General features: G+C 40.8%; 1 protein-coding gene across 1 annotated transcript; it reads left to right on the forward strand.

Moving 5' to 3' along the window:
* Positions 1-520: 520 nt before the first annotated feature.
* On the forward strand, positions 521-15,113 carry ppef1 (protein phosphatase, EF-hand calcium binding domain 1). The gene is made up of 18 exons (XM_085457890.1): positions 521-1,123; positions 2,420-2,452; positions 5,822-5,949; positions 6,032-6,092; positions 7,486-7,649; positions 7,740-7,854; positions 8,295-8,341; positions 8,665-8,831; positions 8,941-8,977; positions 9,098-9,247; positions 11,201-11,352; positions 11,470-11,710; positions 11,815-12,000; positions 13,024-13,166; positions 13,326-13,432; positions 13,540-13,703; positions 14,112-14,196; positions 14,288-15,113. Exons 1-18 carry the CDS (start codon positions 1,069-1,071, stop codon positions 14,515-14,517), a joined length of 2,265 nt encoding a protein of 754 aa, XP_085314016.1. The 5' UTR covers positions 521-1,068; the 3' UTR covers positions 14,518-15,113.
* The last annotated feature ends 1,899 nt before the right edge of the window (positions 15,114-17,012 follow it).

Genomic DNA, 17,012 nt, shown 5'->3' on the forward strand with positions numbered 1-17,012 from the left:
AAAACAAAATGATACTGTTTTGTATGAACATCCTCACACTGAAGCGGCTTAGAAACCCTGAAGTAGGTTTTTACAGCTGCTTTCTCAGCCCAATCTGAAGTTTCAGGAGAGGCTGGATGATTCAACAATATGGTTCAAACATCAGTAAACTTAAAGGGAAAAATCCATCCTTTGAAATGGCGAAGTCATGACCTTAACCCTGGGGAAATGCTTTGGCATGACCTTAAGTGCAAATGTGTCTTGGTGGGGGGGTTTCCAGGCTGCCCCCAAATAAAGGCTCTCTTGTCATAACTAGGATGAAAACCAGACTATTTTGAGTAAATGCATGTTTGTTTTCAGGAGGACAGAAGTTAGAATACACACTGTTTTCTTATCATACTTGGTTAACAAGCTAATTAAACTGCATCTGAAAACTTAAAACGCTGTCAAAGGAAAAACGAGACTTCCCACTCGTCAAACACCGGCCCCTCCCGGGTTGAGGTTTCACTCCACCTGATGCCTCCGCCTCTTCTGTGAGCTCTCCTCCTGCACCAGTAGCTCCTGTTGCATGTAGAGCTGCTCCGGAAACGCTCCAGTCCTCATATCGACCTGTTTTTACGCTCGAATCGATTTCATAAGCTATTAAGGAAATTTAGAGCGCAACCGTATTTTATTATTATTGGTATGAATGAACTGCATGACCCTGTCGCGCGGATAAGAGCTACAGGTAGGTTTGAACTGATGATTTTTGCCAAACAAACACCTCGTTGGAATACGATGCTGTCCTAAAAGGTAACGCGCAGTAAGACAATGAGCAGCGTTTTTATTTTATTTTGGTATGATTTGACTCGATTAACTAGCAGGATAATTCCTACTGTCGCTTTTTTGTATTGTTTTATTTTTGTAAGTTGAAGCCAATCCTGCACTGTTTGAATACATTGAAGGCAACGTGATAATCGAGTACTGCTTTAACGATGTGTCTTTATAAAGGGAGCACGTTCTCATATCAATCAGTGTCACCAAATGCCACCAAACAGCTTTGGAAGAAGCGGCTAATGTGAGCCCTCCTGACCCTCTCTGTTAGCCATCATGGGATGTGGCACCTCTGTCGCCACAGAAAAGCAAGGGGAAACACTGGAGCAGGGTAAGCATGTGTAGATGGTTTAATGCTGGAGTACACCGGACATTGGGATTTTTATTGCCCCCCTCAAAAATATACTGTAAATGGACTGATTCTTATATAGCGCTTTTCTACTCTCCCGGAGTACTCAAAGCGCTCTATACAACATGCCTCATTCACCCATTCACACCCACTCATACAAGCACTTCTAAACTCAAGTGCTACATTCATACTAAACTAATCATCTAAACTACATTCATACTCCGATGAAGGCATCGGAGGGCAACTTGGGGTTAGTATCTTGCCCAAGGATATTTGGCATGCAGACTGGGGGAGCCAAGGATCGAACCACCAACCTTCTAATCAGTAGCTGATCTGCTCTACCACCTGAGCCACAGCCACCCAATACTATGCCCAGAGAGATTTGTTCCTCCTGTGAAAGGTGGGAAAAACCCACATGCAAAGACGTCACACACACAAAACACTAATTGGAAAGCAAAGCTCATGTGATGTTAAACAGCATATTTATTCGTGCTGTGTAATACTGCAAATTTTGGTATAGATCCAATACTAAGTAAACACTGCCAATGTTACCAATACTAATACTTTTAACTTATAAAGAGCTTATGTAGGGAAAAGCAGCGACTTAGCAAATGATTAACATAATTCAGTGAGCTACATACTGAACAAAGAAGATTGAAGCAAAGTATCGATCCCATCGTGCTTGTACCAATACCGATACCAGTGATGATATCGATTTTTTTTCTTTTAATGGATCCACCCACCTCTACTGTTTCTGGGCCCTTACAGAGACTTTTATTTCCCCTTACTCGAGTACAGGATAGTGTAATAAAGGATTACACATCAGGCACATACAGTTGCTCCTTATTAAAAATGACTGCAGTCAGTTCACCTAAATTGCAGGGTGTACTCCAGTTGTTACTGAGTGCTTGTGTTTATGCAAAGGCATTTTGTAATGCTAGTACTGCTACTACTATGCTTTAGTAAGTTGCTAACCTGTTCTGCTGCAGCAAGGTGATGATAGCTATTTTTTTGCTGCAGTAAATGTGCCTCTGATTTTGACAGATGATCCTTTCCCTCCTTTGCAGTCTGTCTTTTCTTCTCTTTAATGAGTGCTGCTGCTCCCAGAAGCTTGTTTAATTTGCTTAGTTTTCCCAATCCCACTGTTGCACACGACCTCCCTTGTGTCTTGTTATTTCTCATACCGTGTGTGTGTCTGTATATGCTCATTTGCACACAGTTTTATTCAATTACACGTTTCACGTTTTCTCGCTGAATTGTAGTTTTCCCTTCATGCAGATGAACCAGTTAAGACTCCCAGCCCGGCTCTGAGTAAGACCCCGCTCATCCTTAACTGCCAGGCTTTTACTTATGTGGCATCTGTGTTTGTGTGCTTGTCTGTCTGCATTTTTACATTTTGCAAGAGTAACGGAGGATTCCTGTGGCCTGTGGAGTTCTGTAGAACTAAAAAGAAAACAATGGGTAAATAACAGCTAAAGAGTCATAGGCATCTGAGGTATGAGTTGTTGAAGCAGTAGTATGGTTTCATGCTATGAGTGAGCGCTACAAATGGGATGTTTGCTTTGAGTGTGCTGGTGGAGATGTATGGGGAGGTCAGAAGGAGCTTCACTTTCTCTTTGTGGATCTAGAGAGGGACTGTATGAGGAAGTAAGGAGAGGCAGAGAAGTATGTTAGGGTGGTGTAGGAAGGACAGTGAGATGTGGAGTAGGAGTGGCACAAGGGTTCAAGGTAGGGGTAGGATTACAGTGGGGCAAAAAAGTATTTAGTCAGCCACCGATTGTGCAAGTTCCCCCACTTAAAATGATGACAGAGGTCAGTAATTTGCACCAGAGGTACACTTCAACTGTGAGAGACAGAATGTGAAAAAAAAATCCATGAATCCACATGGTAGGATTTGTAAAGAATTTATTCGTAAATTAGGATGGAAAATAAGTATTTGGTCACCTCAAACAAGGAAAATCTCTGGCTCTCACAGACCTGTAACGTCTTCTGTAAGAAGCTTTTCTGTCCCCCACTCGTTACCTGTATGAATGGCACCTGTTTGAACTCATCATCTGTATAAAAGACACCTGTCCACAGCCTCAAACAGTCAGACTCCAAACTCCGCCATGGCCAAGACCAAAGAGCTTTCGAAGGACACCAGGAAAAGTATTGTAGACCTGCACCAGACTGGGAAGAGTGAATCTACAATAGGCAAGCAGCTTGGTGTGAAAAAATCAACTGTGGGAGCAATCATCAGAAAATGGAAGACATACAAGACCACTGATAATCTCCCTCGATCTGGGGCTCCACGCAAGATCTCATCCCGTGGGGTCAAAATGATCATGAGAACGGTGAGCAAAGATCCCAGAACCACACGGGGGGACCTGGTGAATGACCTGCAGAGAGCTGGGACCAAAGTAACAAAGGTCACCATCAGTAACACACTACAACGGCAGGGAATCAAATCCCGCAGTGCCAGACGTGTTCCGCTGCTGAAGCCAGTGCATGTCCAGGCCCGTCTGAAGTTTGCCAGAGAGCACATGGATGATACAGCAGAGGATTGGGAGAATGTCATGTGGTCGGATGAAACCAAAGTAGAACTTTTTGGTATAAACTCAACTCGTCGTGTTTGGAGGAAGAAGAATACTGAGTTGCATCCCAAGAACACCATACCTACTGTGAAGCATGGGGGTGGAAACATCATGCTATGGGGCTGTTTTTCTGCCAAGGGAACAGGACGACTGATCCGTGTTAAGGACAGAATGAATGGGGCCATGTATCGTGAGATTTTGAGCCAAAACCTCCTTCCATCAGTGAGAACTTTGAAGATGAAACGAGGCTGGGTCTTCCAACATGACAATGATCCAAAACACACCGCCCGGTGTGTGTGCAAACCTGGTAAAGACCTATAGTAAACGTTTGACCTCTGTTATTGCCAACAAGGGTTATGTTGCAAAGTATTGAGTTGTATTTTTGTTATTGACCAAATACTTATTTTCCACCCTGATTTACGAATAAATTCTTTACAAATCCTACCATGTGGATTCATGGATTTTTTTTTCACATTCTGTCTCTCACAGTTGAAGTGTACCTCTGGTGCAAATTACTGACCTCTGTCATCATTTTAGGTGGGGGAACTTGCACAATCGGTGGCTGACTAAATACTTTTTTGCCCCACTGTATATCACGGTCAGCTCTGAGCCCCTTTTTGTTTGAAGCGGTGATGGAATTGCTGAGAGATGAAGCTCAGGCAGGAGTCTGCATACACTATGATGTTCACTGACATTATGATCTGTAATGAGAGGAGGGAGCAGGTGGAGCCTGGAGCAATGGAGGCATGCACTGGAGAGAAGAGGAGGGGAAGTAGGTAGAAGCAAGACAATACGTGTGTGAATGAGAGGAAGAAAGGTGTAACAGTGAAGCTGCAAGGAGTAGAGGTAGTAAAGACGCACAAATTTAAACATTTGGGTTCAGCCATGCAAAGCAATGGACAGCGCACAATGTCAGGAGTGATTTGTGGCCTGCTATGATGTATGGTTTGGAGACGGTGGTGCTGACAAAATGACAGGAGGTGGAACTGGACATGGCAAAGTTGAAGATGCTAGAATTTTTATTAAGAGTGACAAGATTAGAAATGAGTACATCAGAGGGACAGCTCAGGTTGAGTAGAGACAAGGTTAGAGGTGAGGATGAGATAGTTCAGACATGTTCATAGGAGGGATGGTGGATATATTGGATAAAGTTGAGTATGGAGTTGCCAGGCAGTAGGAAAGAGGAAGACCACAGAAGGGTCATGTATGTAGTGAAGGAGGACATCCAGAGGGTTGGTGTGACGGAGGACGATGCTAGGGATGGGGTGAGATGGAGACAGCTAAAAAAGACGTTTTCATTTTCATCTGTTTTCATCTTTGTTTGCTACTACATACACTCACTGGGCACTTTATTAGGTACGCCTTTTGCCCTCAGAACTGCCTTAGTTCTTCATGCCATAGATTTAACAAGGTGCTGGAAACATTGCTCAGAGATTTGATCCATACTGAGATGATAGCATCACACAGTACCTGCAGATTCATCTGCTACACATCCATGATGTGACATTTCTGTTCCACCACATCCCAAGGGAGCTGGGATTTGAGCATTTTGGTATGGTGCGCTGTCTTCCTGGAAGCAGCCATCACAAGGGTACAAATTTTAGCCCTACAATTTGAATGTTTCAGCATGTAGCATGTTGCTATCATACAATTTTTGTGATCCTTGAATTGTAGCCTCAGTTTCCTGTTCCTAACTGACAGGAATGCCACCTGTAGCCTGTCTATTTCAGAGATGCTCTTCTCCATACTTCGATTGTAACCAGTGGTTATTTGAGTTACTGTTGCCATCCTATCAGCTCAAAGCAGTCTGGCCATTGTCCTCTGAGTTCTGGCATCACCCAGAGATCAGCAGTTTCTTAAATACTCAAACCAGCCCGTCTGTCACCAACAACCATAGGATGTTACTTACATCACCTTTCTTCTCTATTCTGATGCTCAGTTTGAACTTCATCAGGTCATCTTGACCTAAATGCACTAAGTTGCTGCTATTTGATTGGTTGATTAGATATTTGTGTTAATGAGCAGTTGAACAGGTGTACCTAATAGAGTGGCTGGTATTTTCTCACATGCTTAGCCTGTAAATAAAAAATACAACATTTTGTTGCAGCTATGAAGGCAGCTGTTTTGATCCAGCGATGGTACCGGCGCTACATGGCCCGTCTTGAGATGAGACGCAGGTACACTTGGAACATTTTTCAGTCTATTGAATACGCCGGGGAACAAGACCAGCTGCAGGTGTCTCTCACTACAGGCATCTATTTTGCAAATTTCAGAAGTATCATAAAGCTTAAACATGCGTTTCTTTTTGGTTTTTCAGCTCTCTAGTTTCTTCACTTTCATGCTGGACAACTTCACTCAGCTGAATGGGAATGGGCCAGGTTAGGGGAGAGAATTCTCATATCTACAGCGTAAAAGGGTGTATTATTATTATTATTATCATTATTATCATTATTATTATTATTTTGCATGTCTAAAACTTAGATTTTTGCCTATAATATTTGGAACTGCTGAAGTAATGTTTGCTTCCTTTTGAAATAAAATATAATTTCCTAGTCCTGCTATGTAGACAGGATCTCACTGGGTTTTAATGTATGCAGAAACGACAAACTTATCACACTGTAGCAGCTAAATAAATGTGCCTAATTTTAAGAAACATTCGTTTTCTTATCAGTTGGTGTTTAATGATTGTTCTTTTTAACTTTTCCAACACCCCTATTGTTTAAATTAACACCATTTTGTTTGTTATGCCACTGTACTTTAGATATTTTGATCTAGACGAGGAAACCCATTGCGTATACCCTGTTGCTTAGCAACTACTGTGAATGTGGAGGCCAATGTGTCGGTGTGGTGCACTGAAACAGCTGTGGCTTAAGTGTGTATTGACCCGCTCTTCCAGCTCAAAAGCATAATGTTTCATTGACAAGCTAATCCTCAGGGAAACCCTTTTTTTGCTCATCATCTCCTGAACATCCTCTTCATGGGTTTTACGTTAAGTCTACATAAGGGATGCAAAGAGGCCAGACTCTGCTGTCTCTGTTTACTACGTACAGGATCTGTGTTTTTATATTTGTTTGTCAGGGACACTATAGAGGAAATAACACAATAGGAGAGGGACATGGGCCTCTGGGTAGACATCTGTCCCAGCACTGCTTGTTTGCATAATTTAAAGGCTGTTGGGATTTGTTCTTATATTTGAAACTTCAGTGAGGTCTCAAATATGAGAAGAATATTTAGTATAGTATAGCACCTGTATATGAGATTTTTGTAGTTTAAGACTACAAGAGAGAGGGGGAAAAGCAACAATACACTCCCAGTACAGACAAAATAGAAATTATTGATGATAAGCTTATCATTGATTAAGTCAGAAAAAGAAGAGCTGTGTGGTGGGTGGGTTGCAAAGCAGCTTGCAGATGTGCTGCACCTATAGTCGTGTTAAAGCAGGTTAAAAAGCGCCACCTAGAAAACAGTTTGCACTGGGGTGCTTAGAAGGGCATCAGCTAAGCCATCATCTCTCGTGAGCTGGCATTAACAACAGTGGATTTACCAGGATTGATAGCTGAGGTTTTTTAAGCTGTTATATAATTTTTTCATATAACCAAATATTGTGCATTCCTGTTTTGGATTTAAAGGATGTAAAGGTGAGGATAGAGGAAAAGGTACAAGATATATACCATTTACTCATTTTTTTTCTTGACAAAGATAAGATTTCATGTTTGTGGACATCTAGCTTTCATTTTAAATAAATTATATGATATGTAAATTGCGTTTCAGACTTGATCTCCCAGCTGCTGGATCCAGTGGTGGACCCATGGTTAGACAGAGAAACCTGCTACAACCTGATCCATGTTCCAGAGTCCTACACCGGACCTAGACTATCATTTCCTCTCTCCGTCGCTGATACAAATGCGCTCCTGAGTGCGTTTAAGGATCAGCAGGTACCAAATATGAGCCTTTCACTTTGTCTCTTAAACATCTGATTGTCTGGTGGTTTAGATTTGGAGTGCTCACTGCTTTTTTCCACACAGACTCTCCATGCCAGATATGTTCTCCAGCTGCTGTATGAGACCAAAAAGCTCCTCAAACAGATGCCAAATATAGTTCACTTGTCGACATCCTACTACAAAGAGATCACTATATGTGGTGGGTCTCAGTGTCTCTTGTTAATTTAAGGTTCAAAATTTTCAGGACCATAAAAAAAATTAAAAAATATATATTTTAATCTCATTGTAGCATATGCTACACTGCGCAGACCAAATAAATGATCTCTGTAGTTTTTAAATGAGAGATGGTGCCTTGTGGTTGTTTAAAAACAGTTGATTGTATCTTACTGGCAGCAAGGTAAGTCCTACTTATTTGCACACTGATCAGCCACTTGACTCCTCTTGCACAGCTTTCCTCCTCCTACCTTTGCATGTCATTAAACTCAAGAATACTTGAGTAACAAAAATGAAAAAACACACACTCATAAGGCTGAGGTGGAGCAATCCTTATGATTAGGGAGTTTTAGTCCGCTTCTGTAAACCCATAAAGCAACAGGACTTCAGTTTCTTGATTGCAGTGACTTTTTTCTTTTGGTACAGGTGATCTGCACGGGCGACTTGATGACTTACTACTTATATTTTATAAGGTAAGGCTGCCCGTACAACAGCTTTCTTAGGCATCATTTGTGCATCATCTACCTCATAGCAATATCAGATTTCATGTAGATTTTTTTATAAATAAAAGACTGAACCCTCTGCAGTTAAATCCTAAGCAGTCACTATATGTAATTTTTATTTTTTAATAAATTCTTCTGCCCGTCAGAGAGCAAAGAACAACTAACTGACACGCATCAGTCATTTTTTAGACTGTAGGGTCATTGCAGGGGGGTTTTCTATGACAACAAACCTCAGATGGTTAAATAAGTAAAAGCTGAAGGTCTGACTGTTTTCATGTTTTGGTTTTTCTCAGAATGGCCTTCCCTCTGCAGAGACACTGTACGTGTTTAATGGGGACTTTGTGGACCGTGGAAAAAAGTCAGTTGAAGTGGTTATCCTGCTGTTTGCCTTCCTTTTGCTTTACCCAGACTACATGCACCTGAACCGAGGAAACCATGAAGACCACATAATGAACCTCAGGCAAGTTTAGAAAAGGGTGAAGTGAAAAATATTTACTTGTCTAGGTTCACCACGAACACCAGGAGAATAGAGTATCAGGGTTTAAAGGTTTGTGGTTTTCTTTTTTCAGATACGGGTTCACAAAGGAAGTCATGCAGAAGTACAAGGTAAAGTCCAAATACATGCCGTCAGTCTGATTTTATGTCCACAACTCAGTAAGCACTTTGCAGCTTGGTGACTGTCACAGCTGATTGTTATTTTAAATTACTGTTCTCGCCTGTTTGCAGACAAATGGCCGTGAGATCCTTCAGCTGTTTCAGGATGTTTTCAGCCTCCTGCCCATCGCAACAGTTATAGACGGAAAGATTCTGATCGTTCACGGAGGGATTTCAGACCAGACTGACTTAGACTTCCTGAGCTCCATAGAGAGACACAAGGTCAGCGGAATCAATCAGCTTTGGCCACCAGGGGTCAGAAAAAACAACTTTTTACATGCTGACACACTCATACCCACCACACAACAATGTAGCTGTGTGCAGCGTGGAAAAAAGTGGTTTGTAGTTTTATCCGGCAACAGGAGTCAGATTCCTGAGACGCATATCGAGACATGTTGTAGAGTTGGTTCAGCAGCTTCTCGGTAACAGCTGCAAGGCTCAGTTATTGAAAAGTTATTAGAGTAGCTTCTTTCTAGGTCTGCTACTGTGTGAATAGGGGTTAAAATGGGATTTGGCAGGTGGGGAGACCCTAAGGTTGGGTGTCGGAGTGCGGTGTGGGGAAAGGCATCACTTTCCCTACTTCTCAGTAGGGGTGGCTGTGGCTCAGGTGGTGAAATGGGACTTTTACACACTGGAAAGGTAGCGGATCGATCCCGGACTCCTCCGGTCTGTGTGCCAAAGCATCCTTAAGCAAGATGCTAAACCCTGAGTAGTGTGATTCTGTGTGTGATATGTATGTTAGATATCAGTCACATAAGCTCTAGTTAAATTTTATTTGTATGCTACCTATAATCAGCTGGCCTCTGCTACTGTTCCAATATTCACTGCTCCATGTGGATTTAGCCAACTGAATTCATTAAGATCTAAGCAGATGTTTGTGAGCTGGTTGGCTGATTTCCAACCCCTAGACAACATAAAGCTGGTAAAAAGTAGAAGTTAAAAAAAGTGGAATTTGGTGAGTGAATCTAATCAGCACCATAAATCTGGTGTCCTTGATGAAACCAAACACTGAAAACAAAAGCAAAGTGTGCTTTGCAGTCCAACATACAGCATCATTGTGAAGTTCACCTGTTTGTGTGTTTGTTAAACTGTTTGAAAAGTTGCATTTGAAATTCCCTGCATGATTACTCTGTTTATGCTCACTCCTCCTCTATAGCGCTGATTAGATTCTGAATTAGGCCATCATGAACAAACTTTATTCACATCTGCACCTTAAACACATCACAGAGATGAGAGGTAAAACAGGTTGTGTTGATGGTGTAAGCAAGGCCATTTAATTGCTCATTAATCTAAAGTGCCTCAATGCCTTTCCAGACACTTCCAGCCCACTTTAACCCCAGTTTGTGGGCTTTTATTATGGTATCAATCTGCATTCAAGATTGCTACTCCAAGTCCGATTAATGGACTCCTGCTTTATAAAAAAACAAAATATTTATCCTGACAAATTTTGAAGGTTTCTGTGACATTGCAGTGTTTCACGGTAGGATTAGCTGAATAATGAAGCAGCAAACCGGAGGCCAGGTTTCCAGCAGAAGGGTTACAAAAGTAGGAAATTCATGCACAGGGATTAAGAGAAACAAATTGTGAGGGTTCACCTTATTTTGCAGGACCCATACAGAGTAGTTTGACTTTGCTTCACTGTTTGATGCTCAGGTGATGTTCACTAAGTTTCAGTTTCACAGAGCTTTTCTTCTGGCGTGTCTCAGACAAATGCTAAAAGATGTTTAAATGCGTCTAATATGGCAACCTTCAACACTCTGTCCTGTACCTATGCTATTTTATTGTTTTATTATTATTTATTATTTATTTTTATTTTGAATGATGGACTCTTGGTTTTGAAAGAAAATGACACAAAAATAAAATTGTATTTGAATAAATTATTGCATTTATTCTCTTAAAATGCAGAAAGCACAGAGCATGAATGGTCATCACAGGTATTTCAGAGAATGCTTTAATATGTATGAAAGTTATCATTAAGGTGGATTTTATTGATTTATTTGTTTATTTTTTACATTAAAATACTCCTTTAGTACTTGCTAAGCACTGCACTAAAGATGTGTGTATACCTTTTTTTTCACCCTTTTTTTTTTATGTTACTTTTCTGTCTTCACGTTTTGCTGTTTGTCAGCACGATGTTTCCACCTCACTGCTACCTCCCATTCCTTCCTCTTGTAGGTGAAATCAGCCCTGAGATTTCCCAGGTGCAGTTTGGAGCACCTGGACATCAGTCAGTCCTGCAGACAGACCAAAAGAACGAGATCCACAGACAGCTCTCGTCCCAGCAGCAGTCGCAGTCAAAACAAGAACCAAAGGACACCCAACACGAGGTGTGACCGCAGCCCACAGACACTTACATGTGTTTTTATGTAGTAAGGTCCGTGTGCAGTTAGCTCCTGTTAACAGCTACAGGGCCTCTTTTCTACCGCCGTTTGTTTTTTCTCTAGGAAGAAGCGATGCAGGCTCAGCAGACAAGACAGCGCCGCCTCCACCTCTTCCTCCTCCTCGTCTTCCTCGTCATCCTCTTCACTCTGCTCTCCTCGAACCCCATCCTGCCTCTCCCCGCATGCTTTTCCATCTTCTCCTTGCATGCCTTACTCTGTTAATGTCCTCCAAGTGCCTTTCCTGGACTCCCTGTCCTCCGTTCCCCTCCCGTCACCTTCGCAGCATGAGCAGGAATGGAAGCAGGTGAGAGGAGCAGAGAACACATTAACACTGTTTAATAATCCACTCATTTGATGAGCTCCTTCTTTGTCTTGGTCAACACTTTTATCTGCTTTACTCTGGAGCAGATAGTGGATATATTGTGGAGTGACCCTAAAATCCAAGATGGCTGCAGTCCCAACACCTTTAGAGGTGGAGGCTGCTACTTTGGCCCTGACGTCACCCAGAGACTACTGCTCCAACACGGACTCCAGCTGCTCATCCGCTCACATGAGTGCAAACAAGAAGGATACGAGTTCTGTCACAGTGGAAAGGTACACAAGGTGCAATCATTTCATTTAAATGTGTCACTAACACTTTAAAATACGGCCAAGACTAAGGGCTTAATTCCCCTGTAATTAAATGGAATTTCACTGCAATTACAATTACAGTTAAGTGTAGGTACCCTCGGGTAAGAGGATAATAAGTAATATTTTTACACAAATTAAAGAAATAATTATACTCTAAGCAAATATAAGTACTCTTTAAATAATTATAATGAATGTCTAAGTAATTTTAAATAGCGCATGAGGAACTTTAAACTTTGTATAACGTAAGGTATTTTATATTAAAGCAATAATTACAATGTAATTACATTTAAGTAGTGCATAAGTAATTTTAGTAGTGCCTAAATTCTAGATATAGTACAGGAAAGGAGATATAAATTACACTGTATGTTATTTTAAGTACTTCTAAAGTAATGTTGTACTGCATCATTTCTTTAATTTTGCTGAAAAACAAACAATATTTTCCCATCTTACATTGTACAATTTAGGGGAACCAGCCGTGTTATGGAGTGGCTTAACTCTGGCTCCATCATAAGGTCACGTAGGCCTGAGAGTTTTCCTTGTAAGTCGTTAAGGCGGAACAGTCATTTCATTTATATTGGAAAAGTAAAAGGACAGTTGAATAATAAAGCATTCATCATGAGCATCAACATTATGAATACTGAGTAAAGATGTAACAAGACGAGATTAATCCACTTCATAATACCGCCAACACCATGAAAAATACAACATATTTACAATGTAAGATGAGGAAATATTGTTTGTTTTTCAGATAAATTTAACAGTACTTACATTTGCTTACAGTATAGTAATTTCCTCTGAAGCACTGACTTGTTACCTCTTATTCTAGTGTGCCTACCTTTAGGTATTTGTAGGTAAATATAATTACATTATAATTTCAAAAAGTACATTGAAATTCCAATAAATTAAAAAAGAAATTCTGAAAAATTCTAAAAAATGTTGTTCACTGTCTAAAGGTTTTGCCTTGTTGAGTCTATTTCCATATTGTAGGTGATCACCATCTTCTCTGCGTCCAATTATTACGAGGAGGGAAGCAACCGAGGAGCCTATGTCAAACTGGGGCGAGAGCTGGTGCCCCGCTTCTACCAGTACCAAGTCAGCCGGACTACTCGCAAACTTACTCTGACACAGAGGTAACACGGGTGTCTGGTGTGTCTGTGTACTGTGGGGGCGATGAAGCAATGCTCAGAGTAGTAGCACTGAAACTAATCATGACAAAATCTTGTGCATAATTATATAATTCTATTAAATGTGTAAGAAAGGTTGGTCTAGGTTAACGTTTGTGTCTGCAGAGTGCGAGCCGCTGAGGGCTCTGCTCTCAGAGCCTTAAAGGAGAAGCTGTTCGCTCACCGCTCCGAGCTGATGGCCGGCTTCCAGCAGTACGACCAGAATAACACAGGTGCTCTCTTCTCACTCCATTTTCTTATAAATGTCATGTTTTAATATTCAGGTTTGATTCCCAGGCTGACATGGAGAGTTTTTACATTTGCACACGCCTTGCTTCAGGTCGTGTGTCAGTCTGCGAGTGGGCTCTGGTTCTGGAGTCTGTACTGAGACTGGACCTGCCGTGGAGGACGCTTCGTCCACACTTAGCCCGTCTGGCACCAGATGGCAGCCTGGAGTATCAGTCCTGCTTCGAGGATATGGGACCAGGCATTCCTCTGCCGCAGGTCAGAAACAAAGGGGTACAAAAGAAACACGTACATTCGCTCGAGAAATGACCTTAAAGGGAAAAGGAGATGAAGGAAAACCCTTAAAGGTCACTGTTTTCATCTGAAGTTATACGCTTAATATAAACATCCCTTTGTCTTATTATACAATACTCCAGTCACAAACATCCAGATTATCGAAAGGCTCTTCACAGCATTTTTTTTTACATAGCAGTTCTTTCTCATTTGCACTTTTAAAACGAGTCCATTTTACTCCTGATCCTGTTCTTTTGTCTACAATGTCGAACTTGTATCTGCGAGGAGGGATTTTGCCCCTAGTGGTACAGTTACTTCTAGCTTCGCAGTACATATTCCCAGCGCTGCTGCTGTTAAACACAGCTGGAAGGACTCCTGTTTTTTATCTTTCAGGTCACTCCAAATTTGGCTGAAACTCTGTTCAGATACAGGACAGACATTGAGATAATATTCAACATCATAGACAAAGATCATTCAGGTAAATGAAAAGCAAAATATCTTTTTCGAGATAATGTTTCAAATAAGCCAAAACTGACTTGTACGTGAGTGATGTTTGTTTTAACCTGTAGGTCTGATTTCCATTGAGGAGTTTCGTCAAACTTGGCGTCTTTTTAGTGCTCACTTGGGAGTTGCCATCGACGACAGTGCCATTGATGACCTGGCCCGGAGTATTGACTTTAATAAGGATGGCAGTATAGACTTCACTGAGTTCCTAGAGGCATTTAGAGTGGTACACAAACTGGACAGCAAAGATCAGCAACTGCATGAAAAGATGGATGGAGAGAAGAGGACAGGCTGAATACTAAACTGTGGAAGTACCAATGTAGGATACTGTAGGATATAACAAAGGACAGCATATACATCTCAGAATACTTGAAGACAATACCACTGGAAGTGATTAGGTCATGATTCATTAGCAGATTTCTCAATTGTGGTTTGTGGGTTAGGGTTAGGGGTATGGCTCTGGGAATGCCGATATCTAAGGCTGATTTAAATAAAGTGATATATCCCTAATTTTATTATGTCTTTTATTGCACCACCAGCTTTTTAGAGGGGCTGACTGTGGAGAAAAAAAAACGTCTTAACTGCTGGCTGTAGTAAAATGAATATTTCAAAGAACAGCACAATAGAGTTAAAAACCTTTACAGTGAGCTGATTAAAAAAAATCAGCTACAAAATCAGAAGAAGCTCTGGAGGTGTTGTGTACTTCAGGCACTGTTTGATTTACTTTTATTCATTTTCTTCCACAGAAATTAAATTGAAAAATATGCTGCGATTGAAAACGATTGTACAGCTGTACCTAATAAAGTTGACTGAATGTAGGTTTACAAGTATTGGTGTAAAAGATGCTTCTTCTTTTTTTTTTTTTTACTTAACAAAATAAAAATAATATCTGTGTGTGTGTGAGTGTGGACAGGTGTCTAAGACAGAGTGTATGTTCAACTCTGTTTGGCTCATAGCTGATAGAAAGTTCAGCTGTTGAACTTTAATCCCTGTGCTCAAGAAATACATTTAGAAAGAGGAAGAAGTCCCTGGGATTTTCAAAGTAAAATAAGCCCACTGAATGCACTATGGAAAAATGTCTGAACCTTTCTGTGTTGATTGTTACATCAATTTAAAATTCCTCTAAAGTACCTAAGTGCTTTGGAGAGAGGCGCATTTACATTCCAGGTCTCCAAAGAACAAAAACAAAATACACAAGAAGCTGAAAGATGTGTTTTGTTATATTAAATAATTATTGTTGAAAGTAAAACCCACTAAAATGTTTTCAGAATTTGCAAATTGATGATGATCATTCATCTCATGAATCACAACACACTGTTCTTCCCCCACACAAGGTTCTCTTCTAAGTTAAAGATCTTGTTATTGGCATTATTGGCTGTTTTTATGTGGTGTGGTATCAATACTAAATTTTTCAGTAACACACAACACTAATTAGAAAGTCTTGATGGTCACTCTAGAGCAGGCCTCAGAGATTTCAAATCTCCACTGATGTATTAATAATACACATTTGACTGGATTGATAATACTCCAGGGACCAGGAGATAAAAGGAACCGAGATGTCTTGACTGTGGTACTTGTGTTACTGCATTAAAGTGGACAGATTACAAGCACCTTTACTGGAGAGTTTTGGCTGTGGGTGGGAATGCACAGAAATATATTACTTCTAATTCCTGACCTTGCTCCCTGTCACTTATAGAAAATGGATGTGAACTTGTTGACGTCACCTTTGAAATGTTTTCCTGCGAGTGTCTTAAGGTTTACCAGTGCAGCAGCACTTTAGATTATATTTAGCAAGAAAACTAAAAAGTTGAAAAGAGAGCATGTTGAGTATACCGGAAGGATTTGGGACAAAACATGAAGCTCTGATGGGCGAGTAGTTTGTGTCTCTATGAGGGATTGGAACATTGTTACTGCCTACATGTTTAAATTATTCACTCATGCTCACTGGAATGACACTGGCTCCTGGCTATGTCACAAAATGAAATGCTGAAAGGAGCTAGTACCACACCCCAAATTTAAATTAAGACAGATTTAATAGTGTCCACTTGTAATAAATTAGCAGGTCTCATTGTTCACCTTCAAGACTGACATTTTTCAATACTGTTAGAGTAAGAAAAAAAAAACAGTTGTTTTACTGGCTACAATGTCCTTATTTGTTTGATTAACTGACTACTTTTGGCTGGGCTCCTCCAAAGCAACCTTATAAATTTATGATACGAACATTTTTAAACAATTTGCGTTTCAGTTTTGTTAGTGTGTGTTTTTTTTCTAATGGTTATGTTCAATGTTCCCTCTAAGCTGCGCGCGTGCGCAATTGCGCACTACTGGCACGGTCTCTGCGCACAGAAAAACTGTGTTGCGCACACAAAAAAAATCTAACCAGAACTGAAATTAAGATTAAAACTTTGCAGTGTTAGTCAGTAAGTGACTGGCTGCTCCCGTCCAGCCAATGATGCGATTCACATTCGTATATACGCAGCTAATCAACGTCGTTGACAGACTATGACAGCGTCCTTATGTGCCGACATCAGTGTTTTAGCTAGCAAAGCAGCGTGGCTGATGTGGAGTGAAGCCACGTTAATGACAACGTGTACAACCATTGGAGATGTGAGCAGGACAGACGGAACAACTGACGGAAAAAGTGTGGACTTTATACCAGTTGTGTTGATAGGCCACGTAAAACCAGAGTTATGATAAAATTATATGCAATGTTTGGTTTTCTTCCTGAATACTATCATTGTTTATATTTACTGTGGGAAGAAACAGTAAAAACGGCGTTTTATACGGAAA

The sequence above is a fragment of the Copadichromis virginalis genome, linkage group LG1 (assembly GCF_057382275.1).
Source record: "Copadichromis virginalis isolate Kocher_CV1m ecotype Utaka linkage group LG1, C_Virginalis_male_GT1.1, whole genome shotgun sequence".
In the NCBI taxonomy this organism is placed as follows: Eukaryota; Metazoa; Chordata; class Actinopteri; order Cichliformes; family Cichlidae; genus Copadichromis; species Copadichromis virginalis.

Excerpts from the sequence above, each read along its gene's own strand:
- ppef1 (XM_085457890.1), top strand. The coding sequence starts at position 1,069 with ATGGGATGTGGCACCTCTGTCGCCACAGAAAAGCAAGGGGAAACACTG. Across the intron at positions 8,978-9,097 it reads AAGTCATGCAGAAGTACAAG|ACAAATGGCCGTGAGATCCT; the intron begins GTAAAGTCCAAA and ends GCCTGTTTGCAG. Across the intron at positions 11,353-11,469 it reads CAAAGGACACCCAACACGAG|GAAGAAGCGATGCAGGCTCA; the intron begins GTGTGACCGCAG and ends TTTTTTCTCTAG.